Source organism: Salvia miltiorrhiza, chromosome 1, assembly GCF_028751815.1.
Source record: "Salvia miltiorrhiza cultivar Shanhuang (shh) chromosome 1, IMPLAD_Smil_shh, whole genome shotgun sequence".
NCBI lineage: Eukaryota > Viridiplantae > Streptophyta > Magnoliopsida > Lamiales > Lamiaceae > Salvia > Salvia miltiorrhiza.
Genome location: NC_080387.1, coordinates 52810845 through 52830085, shown reverse-complemented (window position 1 = coordinate 52830085; position 19241 = coordinate 52810845). Strand labels below are relative to the sequence as shown.

General features: G+C 37.2%; 1 protein-coding gene and 1 pseudogene across 1 annotated transcript; one reads left to right on the top strand and one right to left on the bottom strand.

The window, feature by feature from the left end:
* Nucleotides 1-3582: 3582 nt before the first annotated feature.
* LOC130993056 (putative receptor-like protein kinase At3g47110) lies at nt 3583-5177 on the top strand (annotated as a pseudogene).
* A 1294-nt stretch (nt 5178-6471) lies between these two features.
* Nucleotides 6472-12674, bottom strand: LOC130992091 (cellulose synthase A catalytic subunit 2 [UDP-forming]-like). The gene is made up of 14 exons (XM_057916575.1): nt 11937-12674; nt 11308-11503; nt 11015-11226; nt 10828-10930; nt 10564-10744; nt 9954-10220; nt 9524-9869; nt 9275-9412; nt 9071-9196; nt 8779-8991; nt 8390-8663; nt 8052-8248; nt 7632-7982; nt 6472-7539 (listed from the first exon to the last, which is right to left on the bottom strand). The coding sequence occupies exons 1-14, from the start codon at nt 12015-12017 to the stop codon at nt 6958-6960; spliced, it is 3267 nt and encodes a 1088-aa protein (XP_057772558.1). The 5' UTR covers nt 12018-12674; the 3' UTR covers nt 6472-6957.
* Between the last annotated feature and the right edge of the window lie 6567 nt (nt 12675-19241).

The following is a 19241-nucleotide window of genomic DNA, read 5'->3' as shown; positions in this document are numbered from 1 at the left end:
TAAAATACAGTTGGCAATTGGCATAGGCCTGATATTTTTACTTTCAAACGAGCTTAAGAAATTTAGATTTTAAATATTCGTCATTCTTTTTAAAATTGGCTTCATCAGCAAATCGAATATCGCATGAAATTTAGCTTGTTGAAAAAGAAAAGAAAAAAAGGGGTGAGGTGATGGGCTTTTGACCGTTCCAATCATTATAGAAGCCCATCATATTCTCGCATTACGAAATTGGGCTCATCAATTGAATATGAGTCGGCCCAATAGAAACGGCCCCGCCACCTAGTCTACTACCACCGATAGTTTTTATATTTCTTTTTCTAAAAAAAGTAAAAAACATTAACTGCCACCGGTAGTTGATAGAGAAACATTCAAGTCCCCCCAAAAAATTGCCACAATCTCTTTACTTTATATTTTTATACATAATCCCACCATCAAATACTCCCTCCATCCATTAAAAGTATGTTACTTTAATTGAATACGTGATTTAATAAAATATTTGATGATTTTTATGTAGTGGAGAAAAGGTTCTACCATTATATGAAATGAGTTATTGAAATTGAATAACATATGAGTTTTTTTGTAGGATTGTTAAAATTGAATCAGATGAGTTTTATGTAAATAATAAGTATTTGTAAGGATAAAAGATAAAAAATAGATGTGGGACCATGTCCTAAAAAAGAAAGTAACGTAGTCTTTGTGAACGCCCAAAATGACAATTGTAACATATATACTCTTGACAGTCAGAGGAAATAACTTTTTATCAATTTTTATTAAAATTTGTGCCGTTTTCTTTGGGGCAAACTTTTGAGGGACGGGGGAGCATTTTTAAAAAAAATATTATTGGTTGGTTGGAGGAAAGCGTCTTATCAATAGACTGCGCTTTATCATCGAGGGACGGAGGGAGTATATTATTCACTATATTCATTATAATATTAATACTCGATAAATTGAACTTATTTTTGAAGGAATAAACGGTAAACTGAACTTTTTTTTTGTCGATATCGGGTTGTTACATTGGCAACTGGAAAATATGACTGTTGAATCATGTTCGAATTTTAAAGAAAATGTTAAGAAAAATAAATTTCACTTCAATTAAGAACCACGTCAGTTCTTACAAGAAAGAAAATAATAAAATAACTTTTTGCTAAGTCTTGTCGCTACAATTTTCCCGTTGATTCTTCTGAATTTAATGAGATTGTGAAGTGCTGCAAAGACATACTTAGATGCCAAATATATGACACATGAGATTGCTAGAGCGGCTAAGAATTCCCTTTCTATTTGTACTGGTCCGTTTCATTAAGGGGGTGTTTAATCGAATTTATAAACCTTTTAAAATAATTTTTAAATTATTTAAGAGTTTATAAGTTCTTTTTAAAATTTTGACAAAATAAATTCTTAAAGAGCTTGTAAATTATAAAACAAAAAACTCTAAGAAGCTTCTCAAAAAATAAATTTTGAATACCGAATTGAATCGAATATTCAAATATTGTCTTCAACACCAAATTAAATATTCTAATATTATTACGAATACAAATTAAATATGGTAATAATGGATACTATACGATTCAATCACAATTAAATATGGTGATATTGGATACTATACGATTCAATCACAATCAAGGAGGGAGTATGCCGACGAAACAAGAGAACGTACCATACCCCACGATACATAGTCAAGAACTCAATCCCCACTAATTCTAGTGATACCAAATTAATTGAAGCTGGCCATCTTTCTCATATCAGTAGACGCATAAATTTATATAGTCAAACAAACGCCTTTTTGACTTCAAGGAATTCCCCTCACTTTTGACTTTACCACATAAATCGCGTCTCCACTTCCAACCAAACAAAAAAAGAGGGAAGAAGAAAAAGAAGGTGATGAATAAATAAGTCTCCAATCTTGGTTCCCCTTCAACTTCATCATATTTACAATATCGTGGTAACCCTACCTTGCATGCTTCGGCAACACATCACCGAAAACAACGTAGTTGCAATAACTTGTCCCATAATGTTAAATCACATTACTGTCCTACTCTTCATCTCACGAGGCCCTTCTCGCGTTCATGGCGGCCACCAACGACCCTTCAAGCTCCCTCAGCTCATGGAACTCATCCCTCCCCTTCTGCAGATGGACATGCAGCACCACGCGCCCGCGTGTCACCGGACTTAACCTCTCCGGCTCCATCTCCCCCCACGTCGGAAACCTCAGCTTCCTCAGATTCTTGAACCTCAACAACAACTCCTACGCCGGCAGCCTCCCCCCCGAGCTCGGCCGCCTCACCAGAATCCAACACATCTCACTCAGCAACAACTTGTTTGAGGGCGAGCTCCCTACCAGCCTATCAAACTGCAGAAAGCGCGCTGCCATTGGAGCTCGGCTCCCTCTCCAGACTCGAGCTGCTCGCGATCAGCAGGAACGCCTTCAGTGGCGCAGCCCTTCCACTCTAGGCAACCTGTCTTCCCTCGTGAGACTATACTGCGGCTCAAACGGTCTTGCAGGCGGCCTCCCTGCCTCGTTGGGCCGCCTCACGAGGCTGCAGCTTCTTGCATTTGGAGAGAACATGATCGCAGGGCTGATCCCACCCTCAGTTTTCAACCTCTCCAATCTTGCAGCCAACCAGATCAGGGGCTCTCTGCCTTCCAACTTAGGCATTGTTCTCCCCAATCTTGAGTTCTTCAGCGTGGGTATAAACATGCTACAAGGCTCGATCCCGCCCTCGTTCTGAAACGCTACGAGCTTGGGATACATACATGTTGGATACAATCAGTTCACAGAGGAGGTGCCTAGCTTCATGAAGCTGAATAAGCTCACGTTGTTGGGAATCTCTGGGAATCTTTTGGGGAGGGGAGGAGCAGAGGATTTGAGCTTCGTCGCCTCATTGAAGAACGCTACAAACTTAGCTAGTTTAGGCCTAGATGGAAACAGCTTTGGTGGGGTGCTGCCTCCTGCATTTTGGAACCTCTCCACCACCATTTCAAGGATGTTCTTGAGCCAGAATCAGATCTCCGGCACTATTCCAGACGACATGGGGAAGTTTGTCGAGCTGCAGGATCTAAGGATGAACAATAACAGATTCTTAGGCATGATCCCTTCTAGCATAGGACGCCTTCGAAATCTGCAGTTCTTGGACTTGTCTGGCAACGATTTCTCGAGCAGAATCCCCTCTACTATTGGAAATTTGAGCCTTCTGCTTTATATGTATCTCTCTTACAACAATCTTGGCAGTTTTATACCATCAAGTATTGGGAATTGCCAGCAGCTGTTGGAGCTGAATCTATCTCGTAACGGTTTGACTGGTTCTCTACCTAAAGAAGTTGTGAGCATTCCTTCTTTGAGAAGCATGGATCTTTCTCAAAACCAGCTGAACAGCACTCTTCCTGCAGAGATTGGAAGCCTCAAGAATCTTGAGTACTTCAATGTTTCAAGAAACGGACTCGTTGGCAGCGTGCCTAACAGCGTTGGTGGCTGCGTGAAGCTGGAGTTCCTCGACTTGCAAGGGAATTCCCTCTGAGGGAATATCCCTTCAAGCCTCAGCGCATTGAGGGGCCTTCGAGTTCTAGACCTTTCGCGCAACAGATTTGATGGCCTCGTCCCAGAGTTCTTGGCACCTTGTTAGCCTTGAAGGCGCGTTGCCTCAAGGTGGCGTGTTCAAGAATGCAAGCGCAGTTTCAGTAGCCGGGAACCCTAAGCTCTGCGGAGGCGTGCCTGAGCTCAGACTACCAAAATGCAATCTCAAACACCACAAGAAGTCGAACTTGAAATTGAAGATAGTGATGATCTCTACTACATTAGCATTAGCTGTCATTGTTGGTGGTGCTCTTGTCTTCTGTTGTTTGAAGAGAAGGAGGCCTCCGCCTCCGTCTAATCCATTTGCCAATCCTCTGCTGCAAGTGTCGTACCAGACGCTCTCCCAAGCCACGGGTGGATTTTCAGATGAGAGCTTACTCGGTGCTGGCAGCTACGGAGCAGTGTACAGAGGAGCTCTTGGAGAAGACGAGAAGCTCGTTGCGGTGAAAGTGTTGAACCTTTCGCAGCGTGGAGCTGTGAGAAGCTTCATAACTGAGTGTGTGGCGTTGAGAAACATCAGGCACCGGAATCTTGTCAAAGTAGTCAAGGCTTGCTCCGGCTTTGATCTGCAGGGGAATGACTTTAAGGCCTTGGTTTATGAGTTCATGCCTAATGGCAGCCTCGACGACTGGCTGCACCCGGATCCAGACGAAGAGGATCAGAGACGAGGGCGAGCCAGGAGACTAGGCCTAGCTCAGAGGGTGGGTCAGCATTGCCATAGATGTTGCATGTGCAGTTGGACCCTATCATCCATTGTGACATCAAGCCGAGCAACGTCCTACTAGACGATGACCTAGTCGGGCATGTGGGCGATTTCGGGCTAGCAAGATTCCTCACTAAAGCTACAACACATCAACAGAGGCACCATTGGCTACACTGCTCCAGGTACTGCCACTCAAATCCAGCTATAGCAAAAACTCTTTTGTTTTGACGGCTGATTCATGTCATCTGCATCGCAGAATACGGGTTTGGAGGTGAGCCAACAACGTGTGGTGATGTGTACAGCTTCGGAATCCTGCTGTTGGAGATGTTGAGTGGCAGAAGGCCAACAGATGAGATGTTGAGAGATGGATTTGGGATTGATAGGTTTGTTGGGAAGTGTTTGGTCGAGGAAGCTAAGGAGGTCGTAGATCCTTGGGTCTTGAGAGAAATGGAAGATGCAGTGAGATTCAGCATTGTTGATGGAGATCAAAGCTTCATGGAACAGCATAACAGTTAGTGTTTGAGGTTGTTAACGTTGGAGTTGCTTGCTCGGCCAAGGAGAGGATGAGCATTTCTGATGCTGTTGGTAGGTTGCAATCCATCAGAGACTGTTTGTGTTGTTAGAGAGAATGCCACATCGGATCCACGCCTCCGAGTGTTGGAGCTTAGGGTGGAATGTGTAGCATCTTCTTAAATATGTCGATATTCATAAAAGCTCATCTAATGCTGCTTTCACGTTGTAAACTTCGTAAAAATATGATTGTTTAGGAATAGGAGGGAAAATAGTTACACATCCTTGACTTAGGGCTAAATTATTTAAACCATATGGAGGCATCGGTGAATGTTTCTGAAGAACAATCAAAGAAGAAGGTTTTGGTTCAAATGTAATAATATCGCTCTTTGTTTATATTGCTCGCTTGCATCTGTCCAAACGCCACCAATACATCTTTCTTACTATTTAAATTGTTTTCAATTGATTTTTTCAAGTAGCATTCTATCAAGATTCTTTTTCTTCCTCCCCCTCTAATGCTCCTAAATATGAAGTTGATATCAATAATCAAACAATAGACACGCTCTATTGTTTTCAGTTCACTATTATTTTCTAACCATTTCAGCATGGTTAGTTGGTTACAGAAAATGGTTTCTATTATTATTTTTTGTGACATTGGGTTTTTGTTTTGTTATATTTTGTGTTGTATTAACCCATTCGTTTCATCTATCTTTTCATTGACAAATGAACTCAATTGATCGAGCTAGATGCAAGCGAGCAGTATAAACATAGTGCACTTCAACGGCTTGATTGATGTCTACCGGAAGGCTTTGGCATCTGATGGCATTGATGGACCGTATCGTGAATTCAACATTTTGTGTGTAGAAATCATTGTTTAATGTGGTCTCTACTTTGGAGTGTACAATTCTTTAAAATTTATGAGAATAGAGATAAATTAATCTAACAGAATCTATTAAATTCTAAATACAATCTATAAATTATAAAAAAAATCTATCAAAATCTTTTAAATTCTCTATTGAATACACCCCCTTAGTTATAGTGTCAGCTAAAATTTCAATTACTCCTACATTATTCACGAATCACGCCTTATAAATAGATTTAGTGACGGTGCATAGTCTATTAGTGATTTTCAGCATCATAAAGTGCAATTGGATTTCCACGCGTGATATTTTCACTTAATAAATTTAATAACTTGAAAAATCACAAATTTCCATTTCTTCAAGATGAGTATTATTTTATGTTTGTCCTTAACTTTATATATATATATATATATATATATATATATATATGTATATATATGAGAAAGTTCAATGGAGAACAATATATATTCAAATAACAGAGACCAAATCTCATGCATTGATCTTATTTAATCTTAACGGTCATCGTTTGTTCATTTAATGTTCAACGGTAATTGTGTTGAACGTATTCAAGGTTCGAACCCCAAGAACCCCAAAAACCCCAAAGGTTCAATAATATTTTTCAGTATATTCAATCGCATTACTGACATGTTCAATGTTTCTCCATTCTCTACTTATTTGCAATTCTTTATGGAACTTAACTTATGTAGTAACTGAAATACGTCACTACATCAATAGATGAATTTACTTTAAAATGCCATCATACACAATTTCTGGGAATTCATGTAATAACCAAGAAAAGTTTCCATGTGCAAACACATCTCAAACAAACATGAAGCAAACTGTTTCCAACAATAACATTAAAAACTCAATGAAGAATATATTGTTCTGTTCATATCATTGATCACATACACATCTATCTATCAAGGTATAAAAAAACCCAGAAATCTTAGTTCGATAAATAGCAATCCTCGGAGCCTTCCAACGGTTAAAAAAAAATCAACTGTATAAGCCTCCTTATTAAGAAGGGAATATAAATTATGAGAAACAAAATCATGTTTTCTTGTAGGAACACAGAGCACAAACTAATCCAAAGAATAAACGAAACTTTGCACGACGATGTAACAAAATGAGCGCGGACGCACCTTGTTTTTTGTATCTACAGACGAGTAGAGTAGCCTTTCCGGTTGCTTCTACCAAAAATGATTCGAGGGATAAACTGAGGTCGATCATCTCTACTCCGAGACTTGAGATCTTTCTTGTCTTGTACGTCCCCACACAACCTTTTTTCTACGCATGAAGTGAAAGCCACTCGGTGTCTAGTCACAATCCAAGCCACAAACTTCCAAAACGACTCCACCTCTTGACAGGAATGGGTTGATGCGGACCCACAACAACGAGAAGATGGAAGCGAGGAGGATAGACCACACAAGGATTATGGTGGGGACCCGGTCTTGTTTCCCCATGAAACCTTTGAGGAAAGGGTATAGATGGACAATCACCCAAATGGCAAAGAACAGCCGGCCAAATAGAGGCCCCCACGACTCGTACCCGTTGTTTATGGCGTTCGAGACCCCGACCACGACTCCGATGATGTTGAGGATCAATAGAGTCAGAGGAGGGATCAATAGAGACGTCCACTTGAAAAGGTAGAGGTCTGAAAACTCTCCATCATCGGCTGCTTTCGAGGTGACGGTGAAGTTTGTGTTCACACCAGCCAAGACTTTGAGCAGACCTTGGAGTAAGGCGAAGAAGTGCGATGAGCAACCACCGATCACCCAAAACTGCTCATTTCTCCACAAGTCATCGATCCCGACTCCTCCCCACTGCATCTCCAGTATGCTTGTTACGGCGATGGATATAAAGAGGCCCATGAAAACTAAACTGGCATAGTTGCTGATCTGCAGAAGGTAAAAGATACTGTTACCATCGGAATTTGGAAAACCGATAAGAATCATAAATGTTTAAACAAATTCGACACGCTGAAACTCACCTGTGGGACAATAAATTTCCCAGTTATAAGGCAAACAGCCGGCAAGGTACAATAAGCAATCAAGGGGAGCGACGTCAATGGATAGACGACCGAGTTGATGTATGAGAATCTCTCGAGCGGTTTCAGACCACAGCCATACCCATACCAAATAGGGCAATGCCTACTCAAGAGGATTTCCACCGATCCCAAGGCCCAACGAAGAACCTGGTGCAGACGATCCGAAAGATTGATTGGAGCCGACCCCTTGAATGCGGGTCTTTTTGGTATGCAGTATACTGATCGCCAGCCGTGGCAGTGCATCTTAAACCCAGTCAAGATATCCTCCGTAACGGAACCATAAATCCATCCAACCTGGTGAATATAGAATGGTTAGAATTTATGCTTCAAGTCAACGAAAAGGTACCAGATAAGTATACAAACCTCTTTTCCCCATTCTGTTTTATCTTCATAACCACAGCTAATGACATGGATAGCTTCTTTCAAGAGCGATGCAGATGACGCTCCATGAGGAACACCACCGTTTTCTAAAAGTGTTGAGGCGATAAAAACAGGTGATTGCCCGAATTTCTTCTCAAACTTGATCTGGGGCATGAGGGATGATTTTTCGCTGTCGATTCCTGCCAGCAGAAAAGAGGAGAAGAAATGAGCACGTTATTATGAAATGAAAAACATAATTTATCATTATCTCTACTCATCTCTACTAAAACTAGATATGAAATTCAGTATTGGTGAACTCTTTCAAGTTTTTATTTTCTCACCTTCGATTCCTTCCTCGATATTTTCCAGAGCATGAATCTGAGGTGAAAGTTCCTTGCTTTTAGTCTTTTTCTTACTCTCCTTTGACTTCCCTTTCTTGCCCTTCCTTTTCGATCCAAAGCAGCAGCAACACAGCTTCGGCAAACAATTGCATGTTTTGCCAGGGGGTTTCGCCTTCTTGGGGGCATCATATCCGTACAGTGCCTGTCTCCGAAAGACACATCCAGTTCCCACATAAATTGGACCTTGGATCCCGTCGAGCCCCTTCATGTTTATCTGTTAGCAATTAAGATAGTATTAGCCTTTTTACAATGTCATTAACAAAGCCATATTACAGGCCTAAACCACTCTGATGACTTGTAACTTTACTCTGAGAACGAACTCCACATACATCAAAAAAGACAACGTTGCGATTCGAATATCGATCATGCCTATCAATTCCATCGAATCTTTGAGGAAATTGCACATAGCATATCTTCTTTCCAGATTGTGGATCCATCATGAAACACATAGCTTCCCTAAGGGCCTTGCTGTTATTTATGTAGTGATCACAATCGACATTGAGTAGGTAAGGAGCATTTGAAATTACAGCTGACACTCGTATCTGGAAGCAAACGAGAAATTTGTATATTAGATGGTTGTCTCAAACAGGAATTCCAAGTAAATAGAGAAGAAGAGTTTACCAAAGAATTCATAGCACCGGCTTTCTTGTGATGATCATATCCAGGCCTCTTCTCACGAGAAACATAAATAAGGCGAGGCAACTCGTTCCCTTCAATATCACGGACACCGTTTTGACCTAAGAAAACCTGTCGTGCAGAGAACATAGATAGTCAAGCAACGGATGTTCTGACAGTAGAATAGCACCAAAGCACATGTTCACCAACCTGAATCATTCCAGGATGATCTCTGACGTTATTTCCGGGCCACAGAGTTCCATCTTGCATCGTCCATCCCTCCTCGGGAACCTTTTGTGCCATGGCAACCAACGCATTTATTCGAACTCTGAACTCTTCATATTCTCTCTGCATTAGCATAAAGATATCAGTCATGAAAGCTGAGATCCAAAACTGATGCAATATATAATAACAGAGGAAAGGAAAAATTCAAGAAAGAAAGTATATGCAGTGTGGCACCTTCATTGCACGACGTTCCCTCACGAATGTCGGTTCTACTTTGTCTCTCAAGTAGTCAACCTTTTGAGCAAAGTACCATTCAGGAGCCCGAGGCTCGATTTTAAATTTTTTGCAGAATGGGACCCATTTCCTGGCAAACTCAGAGGTCTCAGAAAGAGCTTCAAAAGTAAGCATAGCAGCACCATCATCAGAGACATAGCACGCAACCTTGTCGATTGGGTAATCCACAGCAAGAATTGATAGAACTGTGTTTGCAGTAATAAGCGGAGGTTCCTTCATTGGGTCCACCGTACTAACAAATATGTCCACAGAAGCTAGCTCAGAGGGTTTTCCTTCTTTTTCATACCTGTTAGTAAATCAAACATGCAGAAGCTCAGAATGCAATCATGGACGAGCATATTGAGAGTAGACGGAACGGAGAAGTATATACCTCAGTGAGAGCCTATCCAGGTACGTCTCTCGCTTAATGGGGGACCACTTTGGGAACTGGTCAAATATCCATGATACAGCAAACCATATCTCGCATATAATTGACGTTAGCCACAACCCGTAGGCGTCATTGACAGGGTTAAGAATTCTATAGTGAAAGAACAGTCCAAGAATAACAATCCGAAGCAGAATGACCATTCTGTAAGGATTTATCTTGCTTGAAGGTATTGGTAGCTTCCTCGAGAGCGGTTGCCTGCCTTCATCCATCCTGTAACATATTTACAAAAAATTAGGAAATCATACCGTGGATTAATTTCTTTCACCACAATATATTCAAGCACATCCTCTGTGCTTCATCTCCTACTCTCTGTTGGCAATGACTACTAACAGCATTAGTAATAGATTTTATTTGCTTGGTACAGATCGACCTAGAAGCAACAAGCTTTTATTCTACTTAACATCAAACGCCATTACACTTCATGAAAGTACAGAATAGTTGTTTCATAAACTTAACAATTCGCTTAGTCATACCGTAGATACTACGAAAATAACTACTCCACCGAGTCTCAAAATACAGCATACAAAGAAGGCAACAGAGAGAATGGACCTACTTGGGAAGATCAGGATCGTCAAAATCATCTCCGTCTAAACCACCTTTATCTCCTTGGTGCTTAACCACTTGAAGTTTTTCGTTCTGCTTTCTCTTCCACTCCTCCATCCTCTCCTTCCACGCAACAGTGCCATAACCATAGACTGCCAAGTCCTTCTTAGGATCCATCGGTCGTGGTGGCACTACAATGTCGGAGGCACATTTAACCACCGATAAAGAACAACAAAGCAACTACACAGCAAACCCAGAAAATAATCAAACTCACGTGTCATGGAGGAATCAGTATATGGTACAGGATGGACTCGTTTCCCACGGCTCATAAAAGGCGGGACAATAAGCGCGTGCTTGTCAGCTGAAATTGCGTCATCCTTCACCAAGACGAACATTTTCTTTAAACAATTGAATCAGATGTTAAAGAAACACCAAAAGCAAAATCGGGATTGGGAATCTACCTCTTGACCATAAGTAAGAAGCGGAATCTCCGAGTTAACAGCTGAAGCATCCAACTCTGAGGAATTAGTGATTCCAGAAGCAGTGCGGCCAATGTGATGCCGGCCAGAGAGAGCTGCCTCGGCAACCTGATGAGGATAGCCATTGTACTCGAACTCATTATCCAAATCATCGAATTCATCCTCATCTTCATCTCCATCAACTCGAGGACTCCCTGAAAATTAGGGCAGCTCAACTACATTATCATCAAAAGGACCTGCGAAGCAGCATAAACAGCAGGAAGGCGTCACCTTACCTTTGATGCGCTTGAATCGTGTTTTGCACTGAGGACAGGCTTGATTCCCCTCTCTTCTCTCATATTCATAACAAGGTCTACACACGGGGAATGCACATTCGTTGCAGGCGATAAACGGCTCCCCATCGACAGTTACTTCAATCTCATCACCACAAATCTGGCAGATCTGCCCGCTCAACTCCTTTACAGAAGTCACCTACCGACAACAAATAAATTGATTTCATGGCCTCGAATCAGATCAAACAAGCTCTCAATAATAAAACCTAGTTCAAACTTGAAATCGAAATCACTGAGATTCATAAGCAAGCTCACATAAATTCAAAAGGGGAAACCGTCGGTGGCTAAAAACAAGCAACAATGAAACTGAAGAGCAATAAAATTTACTTTAAAGGAAACTATTTAGGCCTTAAATTGCCCAAAGCAGCACAAATTTTCCTTTATCAAACTACCAAACAATAAATCCACTCAATCCAGACCAAAAAGGCAGTCAACCTCAAGAAATTAATGAAGAAAACAGAAAAAGTTCCAAACTTGAACAATACTTCATGCAACACTGAAAACCAAAATCAATTGAGAAATTAATGGAATATATAAACAATGGAGAAGCATATATGGATTTGAGCACTCACTCTTCCAATCTCATCAGCATTGATGAGCACAAACTCATTCCTGTTGTGTGAGCCAGCAACAAGCCTCCCTTTAGTATCCATCCAAATTTAAAAGAATTTTCCCCAAAAAATTCCCCTTATCTCAACTCGCACCGCTTCAAAATCAATATCAAGAGAGAGAACGAAGAGAGAGAGTTCCTCGCGCAACGCCCATTGCACACGTTAAAGGAAGAAATGCACGGGGTTTCCACTGTTACTTTTTCTTCCCTCTCTTCAACATTAAAATCCTTGGCAATAAACTATCAACTCAAAAATGCGGAAACAATTCAACTGAAAAAAATTCCACGGATTAACAGTCTGCGGAGACGACACTATTCTAAAATTCAGTGAAGGGGAAATGTGGGTTTTACTTTTGAGAGAGAGAGAGAGAGAGAGGTTAATTGGTTTGGTTTCTTTCTCTCTCTTGATTCTTTCCTTGAGAGAAACCCCAGTTAAGAGATAAAGGGTCTCTCCCCCCTTTTAGTAATTTTATCTTAGTGTTTGTGAGCTGTGGGCATCACTGTGTGGATCAGAGAATCAAATGCCCAACCGGTGGTTGAAGAAGGGATCGACAAAGACAAAAAGCATTGTTTTATAAATTATTTATAATTTCTTTAAAGAAAAAAGAAGAGAGAGAGGGAGGGATAATAATGTGGTCGTAGTAATAAAGAGAAAGAGCAATCGAAGGTCCAACGCGTAACGCACAAGTGAGAGAGATTATCGATGTTTGGATCGGAAGCTGTAAAAGAATTTTGTAAAATGTGAGAAAGAGAGGTTTCTTTTCTCCAGATACTGGGTGGGCCCGGGCGGCGGCGGTGGTGTAGAGGTCGCGATTCCGCCGCGGTGGCGGCGGCGCTTGAGATTGGGAGAAGGGGTATTTAGGTGAGTTTGTAGCCTTTTTGTTTTTTTCCAAAGAAAAATAATACTAGTAAAAGGAATAACCAGATATTTCAGCTTGAGATTTTCTTTGGGTTTTAGATCGTTTCTTGTGATTATATTCGTTTCCTTTATTTATCTATTATAACTATTTTGATTGACATGGAATTGGAATTTTTAGATGTGATACTATAATTTTTAAGTTTAAGTTTTTTAAACTTTTGATGTCACGTTAATTTCAACTTAATCTGAAAAAATAAAATTCATTAATATTCTATTAATTTACAGCTAATTAACACCTTTTAAAATGTAGTGTTAATAGTGGTAAAATATATACACTTGGAATCTAATTAATGGAATAGAATGTAAATATCGATATTTGAAATTGAGGATCTCTTATAAAAGTTTGATGACGATTGTTGATGTAATTTGTGTTCCTTTCTTACACGATTTTGGTGCTCCATGGAGTGTTAGAGAAAAAAACTTATTGTTTTATTTTATAATTTTTTATGAATATATTTAAAGTATTTTTTTATGAATGAATATATTTAAAGTTGATAGAACTTATTTATTGTAATAAAGTAGTATAATACTGTACATAACATAACCAAATTTGTATGCATGGGAGACAACTGTAACATTTTAGCTTAAAACACAGAGTACAGTATTAAATTATAGTAGTACTATATAAAATAGAAAAAACTCATTGCAAGAGGGAAACAATGAATTTGGCCTTGTTTTATTTATTTACGGAATAAATATCAGATTAGAAATTCGGGTAGTGTCTTACTTTCTGGTAGTTACAATATTTGAGGTAATAACGTAATCCTTATAAAAAAAAAGAACGATGGATATAATGATCAAATTTTATTTTGCATAAAGCAAAATTGTAAGGGTGAAGCTAAATCGTGTACAAAAAGAAGGAAATTATGTGAAACTTGAAATTTCTTTTCAGATAACTAAAAATAAATAAAGGGTTACAGTTGTGAAACTGAAAAATCGCCATGAAACATCACTTTATCTTCCTTTTTTTTCTTTGTTTTGACCAAGCTACTAATGGAAAAAATAAAATAAAGGAGGAAAGGAAGTAGGCGGTTTCTCGATTTTAAAATTATGTCTTTCGTATTCTAATCATAAATTTCTTATAGTAAGATTAATTAATTTTTTAATTAGAAATATCAAAATGCATATAATATGATGGATTTAAACCTAGTCATTTAACCTTAAACATTAATCCAGTATATTACAAAGTCTACAAACGTACATAATATATTTTTTTCTATTTATATATTTTTGTATTTTAATACCTACAAAATTATTACTGACAAATGTGAATTTTTTTAAAATTCATTTATTATATAAAAACCTCAATAGAAAATAAGTAAGATTTTTATTTCTTGAAGTATAAATGAATTATTCTTATCAAAATACATGAAATCTCGTATAATTTTGAAATAAATTAAATTTTATTTTGGAAATATATGAAATCTTAATTTTATAGTGTATTTTTTTTTTCATTTTGCAAGACAAAAATATTAAAGAACACTTGCAATTTTTTTTTTGAGAGGTTTTCTAAACTACCCCACTTTGTGAATGTATATACCAAATGGTTAATAGTGTTTTATGTTCCGAATTTTCAGAGGTTTGCATAAAATGTTCTGAATTTTCATTTTCTCCTAATAAACCCCGAAGTTTCTGTTTTTCCATAAAATGTCCCGATATATAAAATTCGGTGACGAAAAGATGATTTATCTCGCCAAATGAAATACTTTGGAGACCGTTAGTGTTGGAAAAATCATATTAGGAACCAATATTGTTGTAAAACGTTGAAAGTTCGGAGTTTTTTGTCATCTTTTCGTCTTCGAATTTTCTATAGTGGGACATTTGATGGAGAAAAACTAAAAGTTCAGGGTTTATTATGGAGAAAATCGAATTTTCTATCCATTTTATCATAGTGAATTAATGGCCCAAATCAAATTATATGGAGATCATTCGTAACCGTTTCCCTTGCAATTCATACGTTTTTCTCATTACGAATTGAAAGTACCTTTTTTACGAATTATATTCTATGCACGAATCCGAAGTTCTTTTGTTACGAATTATGTTCTGATTAGACAAATTTCAAGTCACAAGATCAACCAAGATCTAATGGACATGATTTGTTCCTATTTTATACACTTAAAAGTGTTCTTATTTTAGCTCACCCCTACTATTAAATACTAACTTAATTGGATATAGAATGGCGAATTGGCAATTTGAAAAAAATAGGTATTTTTTATATATACATTTAAATAGTAAATAGGTAATTTTATATAATTCCACATTTTTTTGTCGCATTGACAAGTGTACCCCTCAGTCACTCGGTTATTAAGGGTAAAAACTCCAATAGCTGATATTTTGTCGCTTCTGTTTTGGGGGGAACTTTTCTATTGGACAAGGGAACAAAAACTGCAGTGCTTTATAAAATCAAATCATGGCCCCTACAGAAATTAATACTATAAAATATTGAAGTTTATAACTACAGACTATACATTGTGTTTAATATGTTGGGTATAAATTGTGTAATATTAGGATTCAATTAATCAATGTGAATTGTTTGAGTGTTATAATTATAAATAATGTTATACATTTGATATTAGTATTAAAACAAATTATTGTACTCCTAAACGCGTGTATATAATGTATAAAAGGTATACATATTTATATTTATCATAATGCATAAAAAAAACATATATTTATAATTATATGGTACCTATACTCATAAAATCATGGAAAAATTATTATTATCTTATATATATATCCATCTAAAATTAAACCCGATAATTAAATAAATTATTAACTGCATAGGCAATTTTTCAGAACTCCACTCCACATATGCTTTTCGTAGATTTGAAGACAATAATGGACCACACTTAGAGTTAGGTACGTTAATAAATTTAACATGGTACAAACTTAGATTGGAGAAGCTATACAAATATACATAAATAGAAAATGTCTGAAATCAAAATTCACGAATAATGTAGTGTAGCTTTATCACTTAACCATTCACTAGTAGCTAGTCTAGTATATATATAGTCTAAATATCCTAAAAGCCTATTTTGGTGGTAAATTAATCTCTTCGTAATGTTTTTTTATGACAATAGTAAATCAATGATAAATTATTCAAATTAAATTTTTGCATTTACAAAGAGAGAAAAAAGTTTTAAATTAATTTTGTATGATTGTATCCAAATATGCGCGTGTGTGTGGGTGTGAAAAGTCCGAGAGGGATTCGCCCCCACCATGTTAGAAACCATAGATAAGTAAATAAATAAACTGACAGACTCATCAATTTGCTTCAAGCTTCAACCAACTTCAATTTTTGCCCCACATACAATTTTTAACCCCCACCCCCCCTCTCGAGTTGGCATTAGGGTCCAATCAAATTTAAATCTTTGATAATCTCACTTAACATAATATTAGACATTTTGAATTTCTAAATATTTTTCCAATGCCTTCATCAACACATATTGTACAATGCCACGTGAATAAAGATTTCGGAGCTACTTGAATTCTTTCCATTCTATAGTTTCAGCTTAGCTATGTATAGATCATTACGATTCGGCCCTTCAATTATTCTTGCTTGCTTCTTGGCACAATTGGCATGTTCCACTCATTTTGGTGAAAGGCTTTCTTTTATTACGCGGGCATATGTCTTTACAAAGCTTTCTACTTATTGTTGAATATTAGGGAATATAAACACTTTTGTTCACTCATAATTCGGTATATTGTGTGTATTCATTTAATGGTAAAATGTTTATTATTTAAAATAAGAATTTTAAGTTAAATTTCATGGCAACGTAATTTTAAAAAATATTTTGTATTCAACGAGAGTAGATTGTGTATTGTACCGAAGGCATATATTATGGTAAATGTTTTTTGCTATGATACTTATATACGATAGGGGTGGTGGGGGTACAACCTAACCCCAAAATGATGGAAGTTTTTTTATATCAACAAAACTAATCAAAAAATAATCTTGGTTTGGAGACTTATAATCAATTTAAGTCATCATTGATATTTATATAATCTACTCTATTGTTACATAAAAAAAAAAAAACATTACTGTTGTATAAATAAACAAGCATTATCGTTAAAAATATGGATTATTACTCCATCCATCTCATTACTTTTGAGCCGGAGATTAAGAAATGTGTAATTAATAGATATAGTGAATTGGTGGAGAGATAAATAAATTGAAATTTGTAAAAATAAATATAGAGATAGAGTAGGTGGTGTGCTCATTACTTTAATTAGTTTCATAATTATTTGTCAAAAAAGAAATGAGACATTTGGAATGTGATGTACTTATTATGAAAATTGAGACATATGTAATGGGACGGATGAAGCATTTTTTATATATAAAAAAACAAAACTGTGTTTCCACCATGTGACGCCATGGATGTGTTTTACGATATCTCATCCCTTCTTAATTTGTATAATATGTGTGTTACTTACATCCATGATAAACATAGTAACTAAGAAATTAAGTATATATTTCCTCAAGAAAATAATACTAATATTATGTATCAACTGTGTTCCAACTGCAGGTACCAAAGATGGATGGAGATGGGAAGCTGCAAAAGACGGTAGGTACTCCATTAAATCAGCATATGAGGTGATCAAGAAACAATGGAGTGTTAACAACGTCCAACAGTCTGATCTGAACACCCTGGCGTCGGTGTGGAAGACGCATATCCCACAGAAGGCAATTGTAACTTCGTGGAGACTGCTTCGCAATCGTCTCCCAACGTGCAGCAACCTGAGGAAAAGGAAGATTAACTTGAGCGAGGAAGAACTTCGATGCTGCTTTTGTCATGAACAGGAGGAGGATACAAATCATCTGTTTATCTCTTGCCCAAAATCTCAGGAGCTCTGGGACGAGATCCAACAGTGGACTGGGATAAGCACAGCCCGACCATCTACGGCGAATAACCATTGGATTAGCTTCAGCGAGTGCGGGCCTAACAAGAAAGGTACGAAGTTACTCAAGGCAATTTGGATGTGTTGCTGTTGGCTTCTTTGGAAGAGGAGAAACGAGATCAGGTTCGAAGGCAAAACGTGGGAGGTTAAAAATCTGATCTTGGAAATCAAGGTTAGGGTGTGGAGTTGGAATAAAATTTTTGGTTTGGTTGATTTTGATCTGGATTTTACTCTGTGGTGCTCTAATGGGCTTTTACCACGTGTGATGTAAGTGTTTTGTTGGTACCTCTAGTACCTTGATCTTTCCTTAATAATATTCCCTTTTGCTTGATCAAAAAAAAAAAAAAAAATGTATCAACTGTGTGTGTGTGACCAAGCATGTGTACAGGAATGCAGTCACATGGCCCATGTTTTCAATTTCTAATTTATTTTAATTTTTATTTCCCCTTGCGAAGAAGGTGTGACAGCTCCTCAAGTAAACAGTGTGGGCCCATCTCGACGTTGCTTCCGCAAATAGTGAACAATTACTATTGGCCCATCAAAATTTGTCGCACCCATATTTACATACTTTATTATAATTGAATCTTCAATTTGTGTTTCTAAATCATTGTGACTTATTAAATAATTAATATATTATTGATACTTTATACACCCAACTCAATCGCTCCGTAGTATACTGTGACGTCATAGATCCAATTTTTCATTTTTATGAATTTAGATATGATGAAGAAAATTAGTATGCATTAAACTCATAAACTAAAGTGTAATATTTGATACTACGTCGTCTTGCCTTTCGATCCCATGATAAAGAGTCAGAACTTGTTTAGAATAATTGATTTTTTTTAAGTAAAGTCGAGTTATAATTATTTTATAAACGACAATGATGAACAATAGTTCAAATTATACTTACTTACACAACCCAAAGCTCAGATCAAATTGGAGGGAAATGCAGTAATATTTGGATTTTACGACAAATATATAATGGCATAAATGATCATAATTCATGATTTAAGATATTAAGACTGTCGTGGTTTAAATAAAAAAATACTCAGGTTCGTTGTGGTAGTCGATAGTGATGACACAACTAGTCACAAATCTAAGTCAAATTGTTAGTAAATTATAATCACGAATTAATATGATTAGTAAAACATGTTCTAACCACTTCCCCTGGTTTCATGTAGTAAGTTATACTTATTTAATATACTAATATGGTTTGATTCTCCATGGAAGGAATACTTGATTTAATTAAAGCATGTCACGGTATATGGGAGGTCAAGTTTATTTTTTATTTTTAGTTTTAGTTTCTGCGTATGGATCTCATTTAATGTGGAGACCAAAACCAAAAGGTTTAGTTAGGGGTTGTTATCATTTTTTTTTAGTTAACAATTTTATTATCTTAACAATTTTAGAGTGAATAGTTACTTTATTTCACTTTAATTAAGATAATAA

Bases quoted from the DNA above. Each gene is read 5' to 3' on its own strand.
- LOC130992091 (XM_057916575.1), bottom strand. From the start codon at position 12,017: ATGGATACTAAAGGGAGGCTTGTTGCTGGCTCACACAACAGGAATGAG. The intron at 11,504-11,936 runs GTGAGTGCTCAA...TGTTGTCGGTAG, and splicing joins ATGCTGATGAGATTGGAAGA to GTGACTTCTGTAAAGGAGTT. The intron at 9,870-9,953 runs GTATATACTTCT...ATTTACTAACAG, and splicing joins CTGGATAGGCTCTCACTGAG to GTATGAAAAAGAAGGAAAAC.